General features: G+C 52.8%; 1 protein-coding gene across 1 annotated transcript in view; it reads right to left on the bottom strand.

Moving 5' to 3' along the window:
• LIMD1 (LIM domain containing 1) overlaps nt 1–7822 on the bottom strand; it is a 67815-nt gene extending 59993 nt beyond the window's left edge. Inside the window, exon 1 of the mRNA XM_069475590.1 lies at nt 5888–7822. Coding sequence (XP_069331691.1) covers nt 5888–7295 — 1408 coding nt within the window. The 5' untranslated portion in view covers nt 7296–7822. The remainder of the gene's footprint in view (nt 1–5887) is intronic.
• Between the last annotated feature and the right edge of the window lie 3917 nt (nt 7823–11739).

Here is an 11739-nt window from a genome sequence, read left to right on the forward strand (position 1 = left end):
CTACACAATCTCCACTCATCCCCAGACATGTCATAATGGGTGTTTACATTTTTCACTGATTTTTTTGTTTGTTTGTTTTTTGTTTTTGGGAGACAGGGTCTTGCTCTGCTGTCTGGGCTAGAGTGCAGTGGCATGATCTACAGGCCACGTCCAGCTGATTTTTTTTATGTTTTATAGAGATAGGGTCTCACTATGTTGGCCAGGCTGGTCTCGAACTGCTGGCCTCAAGCAATAGTCCTGCCTCAGCCTCCCAAAGTGTTGGGATTACAGGCGTGAGCCACCATGCCTGGCCACATTTTTCAGCATTTTAAAAGTCACTTCAAATCACATGCTTGCCCAATAGCTCATTTGTGCTATTAGAAGTCAGACTGCAGTGGTCCTTGGATGGTGGTGGAGACTGAAAGGGGTCCAAGGGGGTTTCCTGGGTGATGGTCATGGTCTGTCTTGATCTGGGTGCTGGTCACTTTGTGAACATCTATGATATGTGTCCATTATACATCAAAAAGAAGTTGAAAACATATGCCTTCCTGATTGTGAGGGGGAGACTGCCTGGTCCATTTAAAAAAATGCACACAGGCTGCCCAATTTCTAAAGTGTCAGGCATCTGCACATCCCAGGGCATGCACCAGCAGGGCTGGGCAGGCAGACCTGGAGTCTGGGATGTCATTTTCGAAAGTTACCTGGAGGATCAGAAGTTTACTACATGTCAAGGAAGCCTGGATTCGGTAGGTCCAAATTATGGCACTATATCTCCAAAAGGCATTTTGGTGGAAGTTCCCAGGTAATCACACTCAGTCATGCCAGTTACTCAGAGTCAGATGGCTGTGAGCTTCTGCCACCTTCTACTTCAGGACAGGTTTGAGTTAAATGACATGCCTGATGCGGGGGTGGCTAGCTGGGGCCTCTGGGGAGGACACTGACAGACCCACTCCTGGAATTCTGGAGGGGCTGCTCAATGACAGGATTGGCCCATGTTGTTTATATGAAAAATGCTCAATTTTTCAATGTAGGCTGGAATTAAGTCCCATATTTCAAGCATCTATTGCTAATGAAGTCAGATAAGAAGTACTTAAAAGGTCACTGTGACAAAGGAGCACCTCCACGTGTAGGAGACTGACAGACAGGACAAATGGACATGTTCCTTGCTTGGACTGCTCGTTTAACCCCGTGCACTGCCTGTAAGATGAAATCAGGTGAGACAGGTGCCCTGGCCCTGTGACTCCTAGGAGGAGTCACACCTGTTTTCAGGCTCCCAGGCTAAGGTGGATCTGCCACTGCAGTTTCCTAGGTCAGAATGCCAAAGACAGGAAAGCTAAAGATAAAGCCAGCCTCTTCTCCCTCCACGTGGGTGGGGAGTGGGCCCATCCATCCACTTGCTGGGTAAAGGAAACCCTAGAACCTACTTATTCTTGCCTTCCCACCCCTCTGCTGTCTAACGCAGTCTGGCAGAGCCTTCTCCCCGGCCACACACGGGTGGAGAGCGAATCCGGAGGGGCGAACGGAAGGCATCCACTCAGACCTGGGAGACCACCTAGTCCCACCATGCAGAAGCAGAGTGGAAGGAAAAGCCCCACTGGTGTGGAAGCGCCACCACTCATCCCTGTGCAGTCTCCAGCAAGTCACTTAACCTCTCTGGCCTCGGTTCCTCAACTATAAAAAGAGAATAACTGGCTGTAAATGCCAACGATGCCCAAAGAGCACTTAATCCAGTGCCAGGCACATCACAGGCACTCGACACACGGTAGCTACTGCCAGAACCAACACAGCACTCGAGTCACACACTCCTACTGCCCAGAGGGGGGGGACTGTGGCGGACACTGCGAGGGCTGCCCAGATCTCCCTTCGTGGAAGGAGCCGTGGCCCAGCTGCTGGGGTCCAGCCAGCAGGCAGCCTCCCCTATCAAGACTGCCCCCGCTGCACAGAGCCACCTCCCCCAGGGGCATCCCCTTCCCAGGGCAGTCACAACACCCCATGGCTGATCCATGGGGATGTGACATCGGCCCAGCTCCGACGACTCTGAGGGCTCTTCCAGCTGCCTGCAGGGTCAGGCCCGCAAGGCAGCTCAGCTCCTCTGCCCACTCCTGCTACCTCGTCCTCCCTCCACACGTGGGGACCCCCAGAGCACCCTTTAATAAGCCCTCTGCACACTCAAGTCTGTCTCAGAGTCAGCTTCCCCGGAAACCCAGCCCATGACAGGTGATTTATTTGTGTCCTTCTTCCTCAGAAAGGGGAGGAGAGGACCAGCATGAGGAAGACAGCAAAAGCCACACCGCACTGGTGGCGTCTTCTAAGACCAACACCTAGGAAGGCTGGAAACCCAGCAACATTCTCCAAGCAGCACCAGCGTATCTCCCCAACTCTCTCCTGGACACAGGAGGCCCGCGGGAGGCGCGCCCAGCAGAGGTAAAGAAACTTCGCCTCTGCAGGACCACATCTCAATAAACCCACAGAGACAGCCAGAAAGTGCCAGAAGAGTCCTCAGTACAGAGCCCGAGGGGTCTCAAAGGTGGTAACAGGGATTCACAAGCTCTTCCCACAATGTCAAATACCCAAAGGGACACCTTTAGTTTGGCAGAAAGGGGCCTAGGCTAATCAATCCAAACACCTACTTTGCTTTGCTTTTCACCAGAATGACATCAACTCTGACTCTCACTGGCAAGTGCACTGTAGCACTAAATATGCTTCCATCTGGAAGTAAAAGGCAGCCCTTATTTAACAAACGCAGTGCGTAGGGTAGACAAAATCTTTGGAGTAGTACCAGATGCAGGGAGAGGAAAGGCATCCCTGGTGGTGAGCCCCTCCACTGGTGCAGCACCTCGGGCTCCAGATGAGGGAGGTGTGGCCTGGAGGGGCACAGGGTCTGTTCAAGGTCCCGCGGCAGGGCAGGATGCTCAGATGGAGAGACCTCCTCTGCCCCAGGGCCGGTCACAGAAGAGCAGATGGAAGCTCTGCCACCAAAGCAGGCATGGGGCAGACTTTCTCCTACACAGCTGGCAGCTTGGTCCTTGACACAAGCTCCGCAGAGCAACTAGGCAACAGCTAAAGGCCACAGAGCCCCCAGGCCCCCAATCCCTCTCTTGGGAGTTGATCCTGCAGCTACGCCTGCGCCTTGCAGATAGGCGCATTCTAAAGGCCCATCAGTGACCCAGGGACATCCACACAGCAGCCACATGAAGCCAACTCAACACGTGCTGATGTAGAGTGACAGCCAAGACACGCTGTTCAGGGGGACAGCGTGCCACCGCTGGGGCTAGCAGGGACACACACACATGCTCATTACACCCAGGACGCTGGACTACAAACAGGCCTGGGAAGGAGACTCAGTTTTCACTGAAAGTGCTTGTGTATCTTTTAAAGTCTCTACATGCAAATGTGATGCTTAGTCAAAAAATAAATAAAAGACATGATTCCATTTAAATGCAATATCCACAATAGGTAAATCCATACAGACAGAATGTACATTAGCTGTTGCCAGGAGCTGGCAGCCAAGGGGAAATAGGGAGAACTGCTTAATGGGTATGGGGTTTTCTTTGGGGTGATGAAAATGTTTTGGAATTAGATAGACGTGGTGGTTGCACCACATTGTAGATGTATTAAATGCCACTGAATTTTTCACTTTAAAAAGGTTCATTTTATGTTATGTGAATTTCACCTCCATTTTATTTCAAAACACATAAAAATAAATTAATAAAATTTGTTTCCAAATCTCTGCTTGGGAGACAGTTGGCAATGCTGGTTAGAAGCAGGGGCTCTGAGGCTTAACTGTCAGGCTCAAGCCCCAGCGACACCCAGTATCACCTGTGACGCCTCGGTATGTAATTGAATCTCTGAGTTTCAGTTTCCTCATTGGTACAATGGGCACAATGGCAGACCTGCTTCCTAGAGTGCTGTGATCAGTAAATTAAACATCAACATCCAGGGTCTAGCATGGTGCTCAGCACAGACCACGCCCCCAGGGCCTCTATGCTTGCTGTCTGCCCTTTCCCTGGAAAAACACTCCAGTCCCTCGCCTCCTCCAAACCTTTGCTCAAAGGCATCTTCTTAGTGGGACCTTCCCTGATCACCTGATTTAAAACTGGAAATCTCCCTGCCACCCCCAGCCCAGTGGCTCCGTCCCCCTCCTGTACCTCATTTCTCTCCCTAGTACGTGCTTATTTACTTTGTTCATTTCCTGCCTCCTGCTACTACATAGTCCGCTCCGGGAGGCAGCTTTCTGTCTGTCCTGTTCACTATGTATCCCCAAGGACTAACACAGAGCATGACCCAAAATAGATGCTCAGTAAATACGCTGAACGGAGGAGTAGTGTTAGCTAATATCGCTGCTCTGATTCGGAGCATAAACTTGCATCCATGAATAAATAAATGAATACTGTTTTGTTATTCAGTGAGGTTGAAATTAAAAACTAAACAAAAGCTTAAATGAAAAGACCCACAGTATTTCCAGCTAACTAGTACTCTTAAAGGTAGGAATTTGTAAAGGAGAAGGGACAGTTTACAGTAAGACGGTGCTACGTGCTTTATAAAATAAACCAATAAACAGTAACCCTGACCTCTGCCTGCTGGGTGTTGGGCGAGAGCTGGCTCCCAGGAGGTTCTCACGAGAAGCATAAATACAATGCTATCATGGGTTACATATGTCCAGCGGCCAGGGACCTTGGACCCCTGTCCCTCCAAGGCCCTCGGGACACTCGTTGATTTACGAAGAGCAAGAGTAGACACAGCCGTAAGTCAGCCATCTGCCCCTCCCAGAATCTTCCCTGCTCCTGCACTCCTCCCCTCAGTACAGCCACTACCCCAGCAAGACTCAGACTATGGGAAATCATGACCCCAATTATCCAGGATTAAAAAATGAAAAAGAAAAAATAACCCTTAGACTCTTATAAGAATAGGCTGTCTTTCTGGTTAGCTCTCCTAGGAGACAGCTAAATCATTATTCAACAAAAGGATATAGCGACCTTCTTGCCGCCTCCAAACCCTGTGTGTGTGGAGAAAAAAGTTGAAGCCCATAGTCTCCAAGAGTTTGTCATTTTAAAGAAGAGAATAAAACAATACACACGAGTTTGAGTAAAATTAGCAAGGAGCATCTTCCATCCTATTTTGAGCCACAGGTGTGGGTGCAACCTGGCTGCTGGCTGGTCCCCAGGCTGGGCTGGGTTAGGAGGCACCAGTCCAGCAGGGAGCAAATCTCCCCACATGTCAGGATCAAAGCTTGTAGGTCCCAACTCAGAGTTTCTGATTCAGTAGTTCTGGGGTGGGGCCCCAAAATTTCCATTTCTGATCAGTCTCCAGGGGAAGGGATGCTGCTGGTCCACGCACTACACTTAAAGACCACTGCTCTGGAACAGTCTCCCATGGTAGTGTTTCACCTGCCTCAACTGCACACAAGTACCTTCAGACACACACACACACACACACACACACACAGCACAGTTGAGAGCCCCCGCCCCAACTACTGGTCCTTCCAATAGCCAGACCCACCCAACCAACTATGCTCAGGGGTATGTGGTCCTGAGAAAGCTGCTCCCATTCAAGACTTGCATGAACCTATCACCGTAAGAGGCTCTAAAGTCACACCCCAAACCCCTGAAATCCAAAGCCACAGCATTTCCCTTTTCTGAGAGCAGTCATGAGCAATCCCACCCTGCTGCTTCACCCTGCACATATGGGTAACCCCCAGCTGCAAGATCCGCTTTCTGCCCAAGGATGCTTTCAAGTTTCTGAATCAAAAGAAGCATCCAAAAGAGGAAGCAAAAAAAAAAAAAAAAAAGACAGGCCACTCAAAGAGGGCTACAACTACAACATCCCTGGTGGGGAGCATGTCCCCAAGCTCGGGGACCCCATCACCCCGTCACCCCACCGTGGGCAACTCCACCAGCCCCTCACTCACCAAAGTAATCGGCCTTCGGGTGAGCATCCATCTCTCGCTCCAGGCGTTGGGTGAGGGCTTCTAGTTTCAATTCGGCAGCAGAGGGTCTGAGCTCAGTACCTGGAACAAGGGTCTGGCAGGGCAGCCTCACCCTGGGGGAGCTGGGGCTCTCCAGGAGCACAGGTCCCAGGTTACCATCAGGGCACCAGCCTGGGGGACCCTCTTTACAAGATAACTCAGGCGGGGTGGACATCACTGGATGGACAAGGCCGGTGGGGCCGAGCTTGGGACCAGTGCCAAGGTCTGTATAGCCAGGCTTAGGACCCAGCCCGGGGGCTGCACCCAGCTGTGAACTATCCATGCCGGCTGGCGAGGATGATGGGGCAGAACTGGAAAGGTAAGACTTGGGCCCATCCTGGAACCATGGTTGAGGGTCTACAGTGGGCTTGGACATCACACCTGAAATCTCAATCCCCAGCTCCGAATTTGTTCTTGGAAGAGCTCCTTGACCGGGACAGCTCAGGGCCGGGGGTGCTGAAATAGAAGCGGTCCTGGGCTGAGTGGGTCCCAGGGCTGGGGCCCCATTCTCCAAGCCTGGAGAAGGAAGGCCAGGGCTCACCCGCTGAGAGGAGGCAGTGGACCAAAGACCTGCTGTCTTCTCAGTGCAGCGGCCACCAATGCCACTATCCTGACCACTGAGGCCACCCTCAAAAGACCTGCTGGAGCTCAAGGAGAGCTGCGGCTGGTACAGATGATGGTCCCTGCAGGGTTTGGGTAGTGGCGGGTCACTCCTTGGAGGGCCAGACCACCCACTCCCTACACCCAGGCTGATGCTGGGGGATACTCCTGATTTGTCGCCCCACTTTGGGCTTGGCAAGGAGACGTTGTCGTAATAATCTCCATGAGTGAGGCAGGAAGGATCCTCGCAGAGGCCTGGCTGGTGGAAAGCAGACATCTCAGGACTTGCTGGGCTCTCCCTGGAACCACAGTCCTGGTTGGGGTGCCTTGAGCCATGGACATAGGGCCTGGCCCTATGCTCCTGGGCTGGGTACGAGGGCTGCCCAGTGGCGATGGTGGTGGCTGCCCCAGGCGCCCCTGTTGAGGCAGCAAGAGGGGGCTTGGCAGCACCATCCATGGTCAGCTTGCTGCCCACAGCTGCTTCCCGGTGGGCCTGTGGGCCTAGGCGGCCCCCACAGTTGACAGGGCCTCTGCTCCCTCTGGGCAGGGTCTCCTCCTGCAGGAGCTGTTGCTGCTGCTGGAGGTGGATTTTGGCCATCTTGGTGGCGAACACCCTCCGTGTTTCCTCAAACTCAGGGTTGTTGCCTGCGCCCTTGTCCACTCGAAAGAGCCCATCCTTGGAGGCCTCATACATGTTCAGGTCCTCGATGAATTTACTGGCCTCCAGGCCCAGGTCGTCATATTTATCCATGTCGCTGACAGGTGTCCGGGCCTAGCCCAGGTGGTAGGTGAGAGTGTGAGGGCGGGTTGGCGGGGAGATGCTGGCGAAGGGTGGGGGCTCAAGTCCAGCCGTGGACAGGTAAGGACTTCCACCTGCCTAGTGTGAGGGTCATGACCCCAGGACCTGGAGTCCAGCAGAAGTTGAGGCCTCAGGGCCAGCTGGACCAAGTCTGCTTCCAACTCCCTTTCCCTGGGGGGCGTCCTCGTAGGGGCTGCTGGCGGCGTTTGCTGTCTCCGGCCTTCTCCTGGGAGTTCTTTTCTACTTTTCAAATCATAAAAAGAAAAAGAAAAAAGCAAAGAAGAAAAGAAAAATCACATCCTCTTAAAGCAACCAAACTCAGAAATCCACAAAGCAGCAGCCACTGGACTGGGGCCGGGGCGAAGCTGGCCGGGCCAGGAGAGTTCAGAGGCAGCGGGCCGGACGTGGCCGGAGCAAAGGCGCGGCGCCTGGAGCCGCAGGCACGTCCCGGGCGCTCGGTCGTCCCGCTGCTTCCTCCAGCGCCCCCCCCCCAAAGCTGTGATCCTGGCCGGCGCGGGCGAGAGAGCGGTCCGGGGCGCAAGGGTGGCCGGGCCGCGGCAGGAAGTTCACCGCAGCTGGGACAGGCGGCCCATTGTCCGATGGCGGCGGCGGCTCGGCGCGCGCGGGCCGGAGGCGGCGGGACGCGGAAGTGAGTGCGCCGGGAGCAGCCCCTGAGGCTCGCTAGCCGGCCCGGCACGTCCCGGGCCCGCGGGAGGCGGGGGCGGCGGCGAGGGGCGGGGGCGCCGCCGAGGGGCGGGGACTGCGCGGGCGGGCGCCCTGGGGCACGCCTGAGCCCGGCAGCGTGGCCGAGCCTCCCGGGGCGGGCCGGGCCGGGCTGGGGGACCCCGAGGGGTGCCCCGCAGGTCCGCCCCGCGCTCTAGCACTGGGATTGCGCGGGAGTTCGCCGCCGCCACGGCTGCCCCGCTGCGAGTCCCGGACGGGATAGGGTCCTCTGACCTCCCCTCGCGTGCTGGGCGCTGTGCCCGGCCCCGCCCCTGGCAGCGCTGGGCTGGGGCCTCGGCGCGGAGACTAGCGGGCGGCCTGGGTAGCCTGCTTGGGCTCCAAGCAGGCCGCTGGGAATTTGCGGGGAGTTTCGGTGGCGCCCGCTCCTCAGTTTCCTGGGGGGAAAGCCAATCCTGTGTGCTGCTCGTGGCCGCCACTGCCCAGGCTCTGCCAGCCGCCCGACTTGCCCTAGGTGCCCGATTGGCGATCCAGGGTGTCACCTGTGGCTGCCCAACGTCCTCTTTAACACTTACGGAAACTAAGGCAGAGAGGGGGAAATGTCCAAGAAGCCATTGTGACCAGCAAAGAGTGGATGGGAGCCCAGGTCTTCTGAAAAAGGGGAAAAGGGAAAAGTCCTGTTGCGCCCGGTAGCACGCGCTTCTGCTGTCCTCAGTGCTGCAATAAAAACACGTGCCCCCGGTGGGCTTGTTTTACAGATGGCGACTCCCGATCCCCAAGTGAGTCCGCGGGACTCCGGGGACACTGGGCCTGACTCCTTGGCGCCCTCACATGGCCAGGCCCTCCCGGCACCAGCTGCGAGGTGACCCTGGAGTGGTTTCATTTCCACACAGCAGCCAACGTGATCCTAAGGCAAATACTAGACCACGCACTTCCCTGCTTAAACCCTCAGTGCTTACCCGGACTTAGGTTGAAATCCGCCCCGCACCACGGCCTTTCGGGGCTGGCGGGCGCTGCCTCCCCTGCGCTCCAGCTCAGGACCTTCCCCGCGTGTTCTCAGAGCCTGCCCCTGAACTTCGCGGTTGCTCACCTTTCCTCCCATGCCTGCTGAAATCCCTCCTCCTTGGAGGCCTTCTCGAAGTGGTCCGTGTTGTTCTTTTTCAGCACCCTCTGCTCAGTTCTGATCACCATTTATAATCATTTATCTGCTTACATGCGTTTTTTGTTTGTTTGTTTGGTAGGTTTTCCACCCTATTAGGCCATATCTGTGTGCACAGGTGCCTGATATATAGTACTACTATATAGTAGTACCTAATGGTGGAATTAGTGAATCTCTGTCTGCCAAGGTTGTGACAAGGAACAAATAAGATGATATACATGAAAGTACTTTGTATGCTGTAAACCCTAAGTATGATTGGTGTGCCTGTGGACTCCAAGTCACAAAGAAGCTGGTTGAAAATGCAGAATAGCAGAGGGACTGCCAACCTACTGAAGCAGAATCTGCATTTTAATGAGATTCCTGGGGTGGGGGGTGTTGCACAATGAAGTTTGAGAAGCACTGCTGTAAAGCACTATAATAGAATGAGTTATTTTTATTTTTAAAAAATTTTTTAATCTACAAAAGTAATACATGCTTATGGTAACAATTTTGAGCAATATAGATATACATAAATACATACAAATATTTGCCCACAATCCCCTCTCATACGTAACCATTATTAAACAGCCCTGCAGTGTTTGGCAATACTAATTAATAACTAATTAGTAAGCTGAGTGATTTGCTTATGAAATTTCTCAAACAGTGGTCCTCAAAGTGTGGTCCCAGAACCAGCAGCATTAGCATCACGAGGAACTGGTCTACACCAGTGATTCCTAAATTTGAACATGCATCAGAGTTCCTTGGGGAACTTATTAAAACAGTGATTGCTGGACCCTATGCCTACAGTTTCTGATTCAGCAGGCCTATGATGGGGACTAAGAATTTGTATCCCTAACAAGTTCCCAGGTGATGCTGCTGATGCTGCTGGTGCTGCTGGCTCAGGGGCCACACTTTGAGAACCACTAGTCTAGAATCCCAATTCCCATGCCTCCCCATGCACTGTGGCAGTGGCCCTTGGTACACACAGGGGTGAGTACATCTTTCCGAGTGGAAGACTATGTCCCACTTTGCCTGACCCCCAAGTATGGGGCTGTAGCTGACAAAGCCCTGGGAATATGTGGCCATCCCTGTGCAAAGTCCCGCAAGCCCAGAGCCAGCTTCCTGGGTGTTCCGTTTGGACGGCTGAGACCCTGAGTGCAGAAGCCACAGACATCAGCCAGGACTTCTTATAAATTCATCTTCTTTTTTCATCCTGTCTTGTCACCCACCAGGGCCCACAATCCTCAGTGCCTTCCTGCCTCCCCCCATCTTGGTTTACCTGGAGTGTTCAACCTTCCAGAATCTGTGGACTTTACTCCCCACCCCCACTGCCGTCCTAGAAACAGCTGCACCATCTCCACCAGCTACACACAAACCAGAATCCACAATCCACATATTTCCTACCCCAACGAGCTTGTCCCCTCTTAGTGAAGCACCTTGCACCTTTACAAAATAGCTTATAAAGATGCTATCCCATGGACATCAAACAATTATATGCCACTGTGCTAGAAGTGCTTAGAAATGCTAGAAACAGCCAGGAGACTGCAGGTGTTTTACTGCTGCTCTTTAATACTTAGGAGGCAGAGAGCTTCAAGTTCTGTGCACAACATTTAGAATTCCAGCTGTGGTTATTTAATATAGGCAGGTTGTGTCTGTTTCAGGTGCTTGGAAACACCTGTTGATTAATATTTCAAAAAATGTGTTCATACTTGCACACCAGTTGTTTACAAAGCAAAATACTGAAGAGCTAAATATTTTTATCAGTAGGTAGGCAGAGTGTGGATAGTTTTAAGTGTTTACCAATAATGTTTTGTTTTATTTTGTTTTGTTAAATGAAAAATGTTTAACACTCTATTTTTCCAGTGGTTAAGTCCATGCAAGGCACTGGCAAATTCAGTGTCTGGTGAGGACCTGCTTTCGGGTTCAAATGGTGCCTTCTGCCTCCCACATGGTAGAAGGTTGACCAAGCTTCCTCAGGCCTCTTTTATAAGGGCAATAATCCAATTCTTGAGGGTTCCACCCTCATGACCTAATCACATTGCAAAGTCCTTACTTTCTGATACCATCACCTTGGAGGGTGAGGGTGGGATTTCAACATCTGAATTTGGGGGCATAAATATTCAGTCCATAGCAACTTGTAAAACATGGAGCCATTCAAATCAGTGGCCCTGAATATACAACAGGCACTATTATCAACACACAGCTTTCCTTTAGTCCTGACCTCTATTTTCATGGCACACAGATGTAAAATCTGCCTGCCACATGGACACACTCATGGAATGTGAAATTTTTGACTGGACCTGCCCAGGATCTTAGTAACATCAGTCAGATCATGTCCCTCCCCAGCTCCAAACCCTCCAGTTGTGTCCCAAACCACACTTAGAATCAGATCTGCCCTTTGGCCCTATGCGATCTGGCCTCTTGCCTCCCCTACCACCTAATTTCCTGCTCTCCTTCCCTACTTACCCCACTCCAGCCACTCTGACTTCCTTGCTGTCCCCTGGTCTTGTCAGGGGCTCATTCACTCACTGAACAAGATATTACCGAGCACCTGTGATGCCCTGGACCCTCTTCCAG

Source organism: Eulemur rufifrons, chromosome 7 (genome assembly GCF_041146395.1).
Source record: "Eulemur rufifrons isolate Redbay chromosome 7, OSU_ERuf_1, whole genome shotgun sequence".
NCBI lineage: Eukaryota > Metazoa > Chordata > Mammalia > Primates > Lemuridae > Eulemur > Eulemur rufifrons.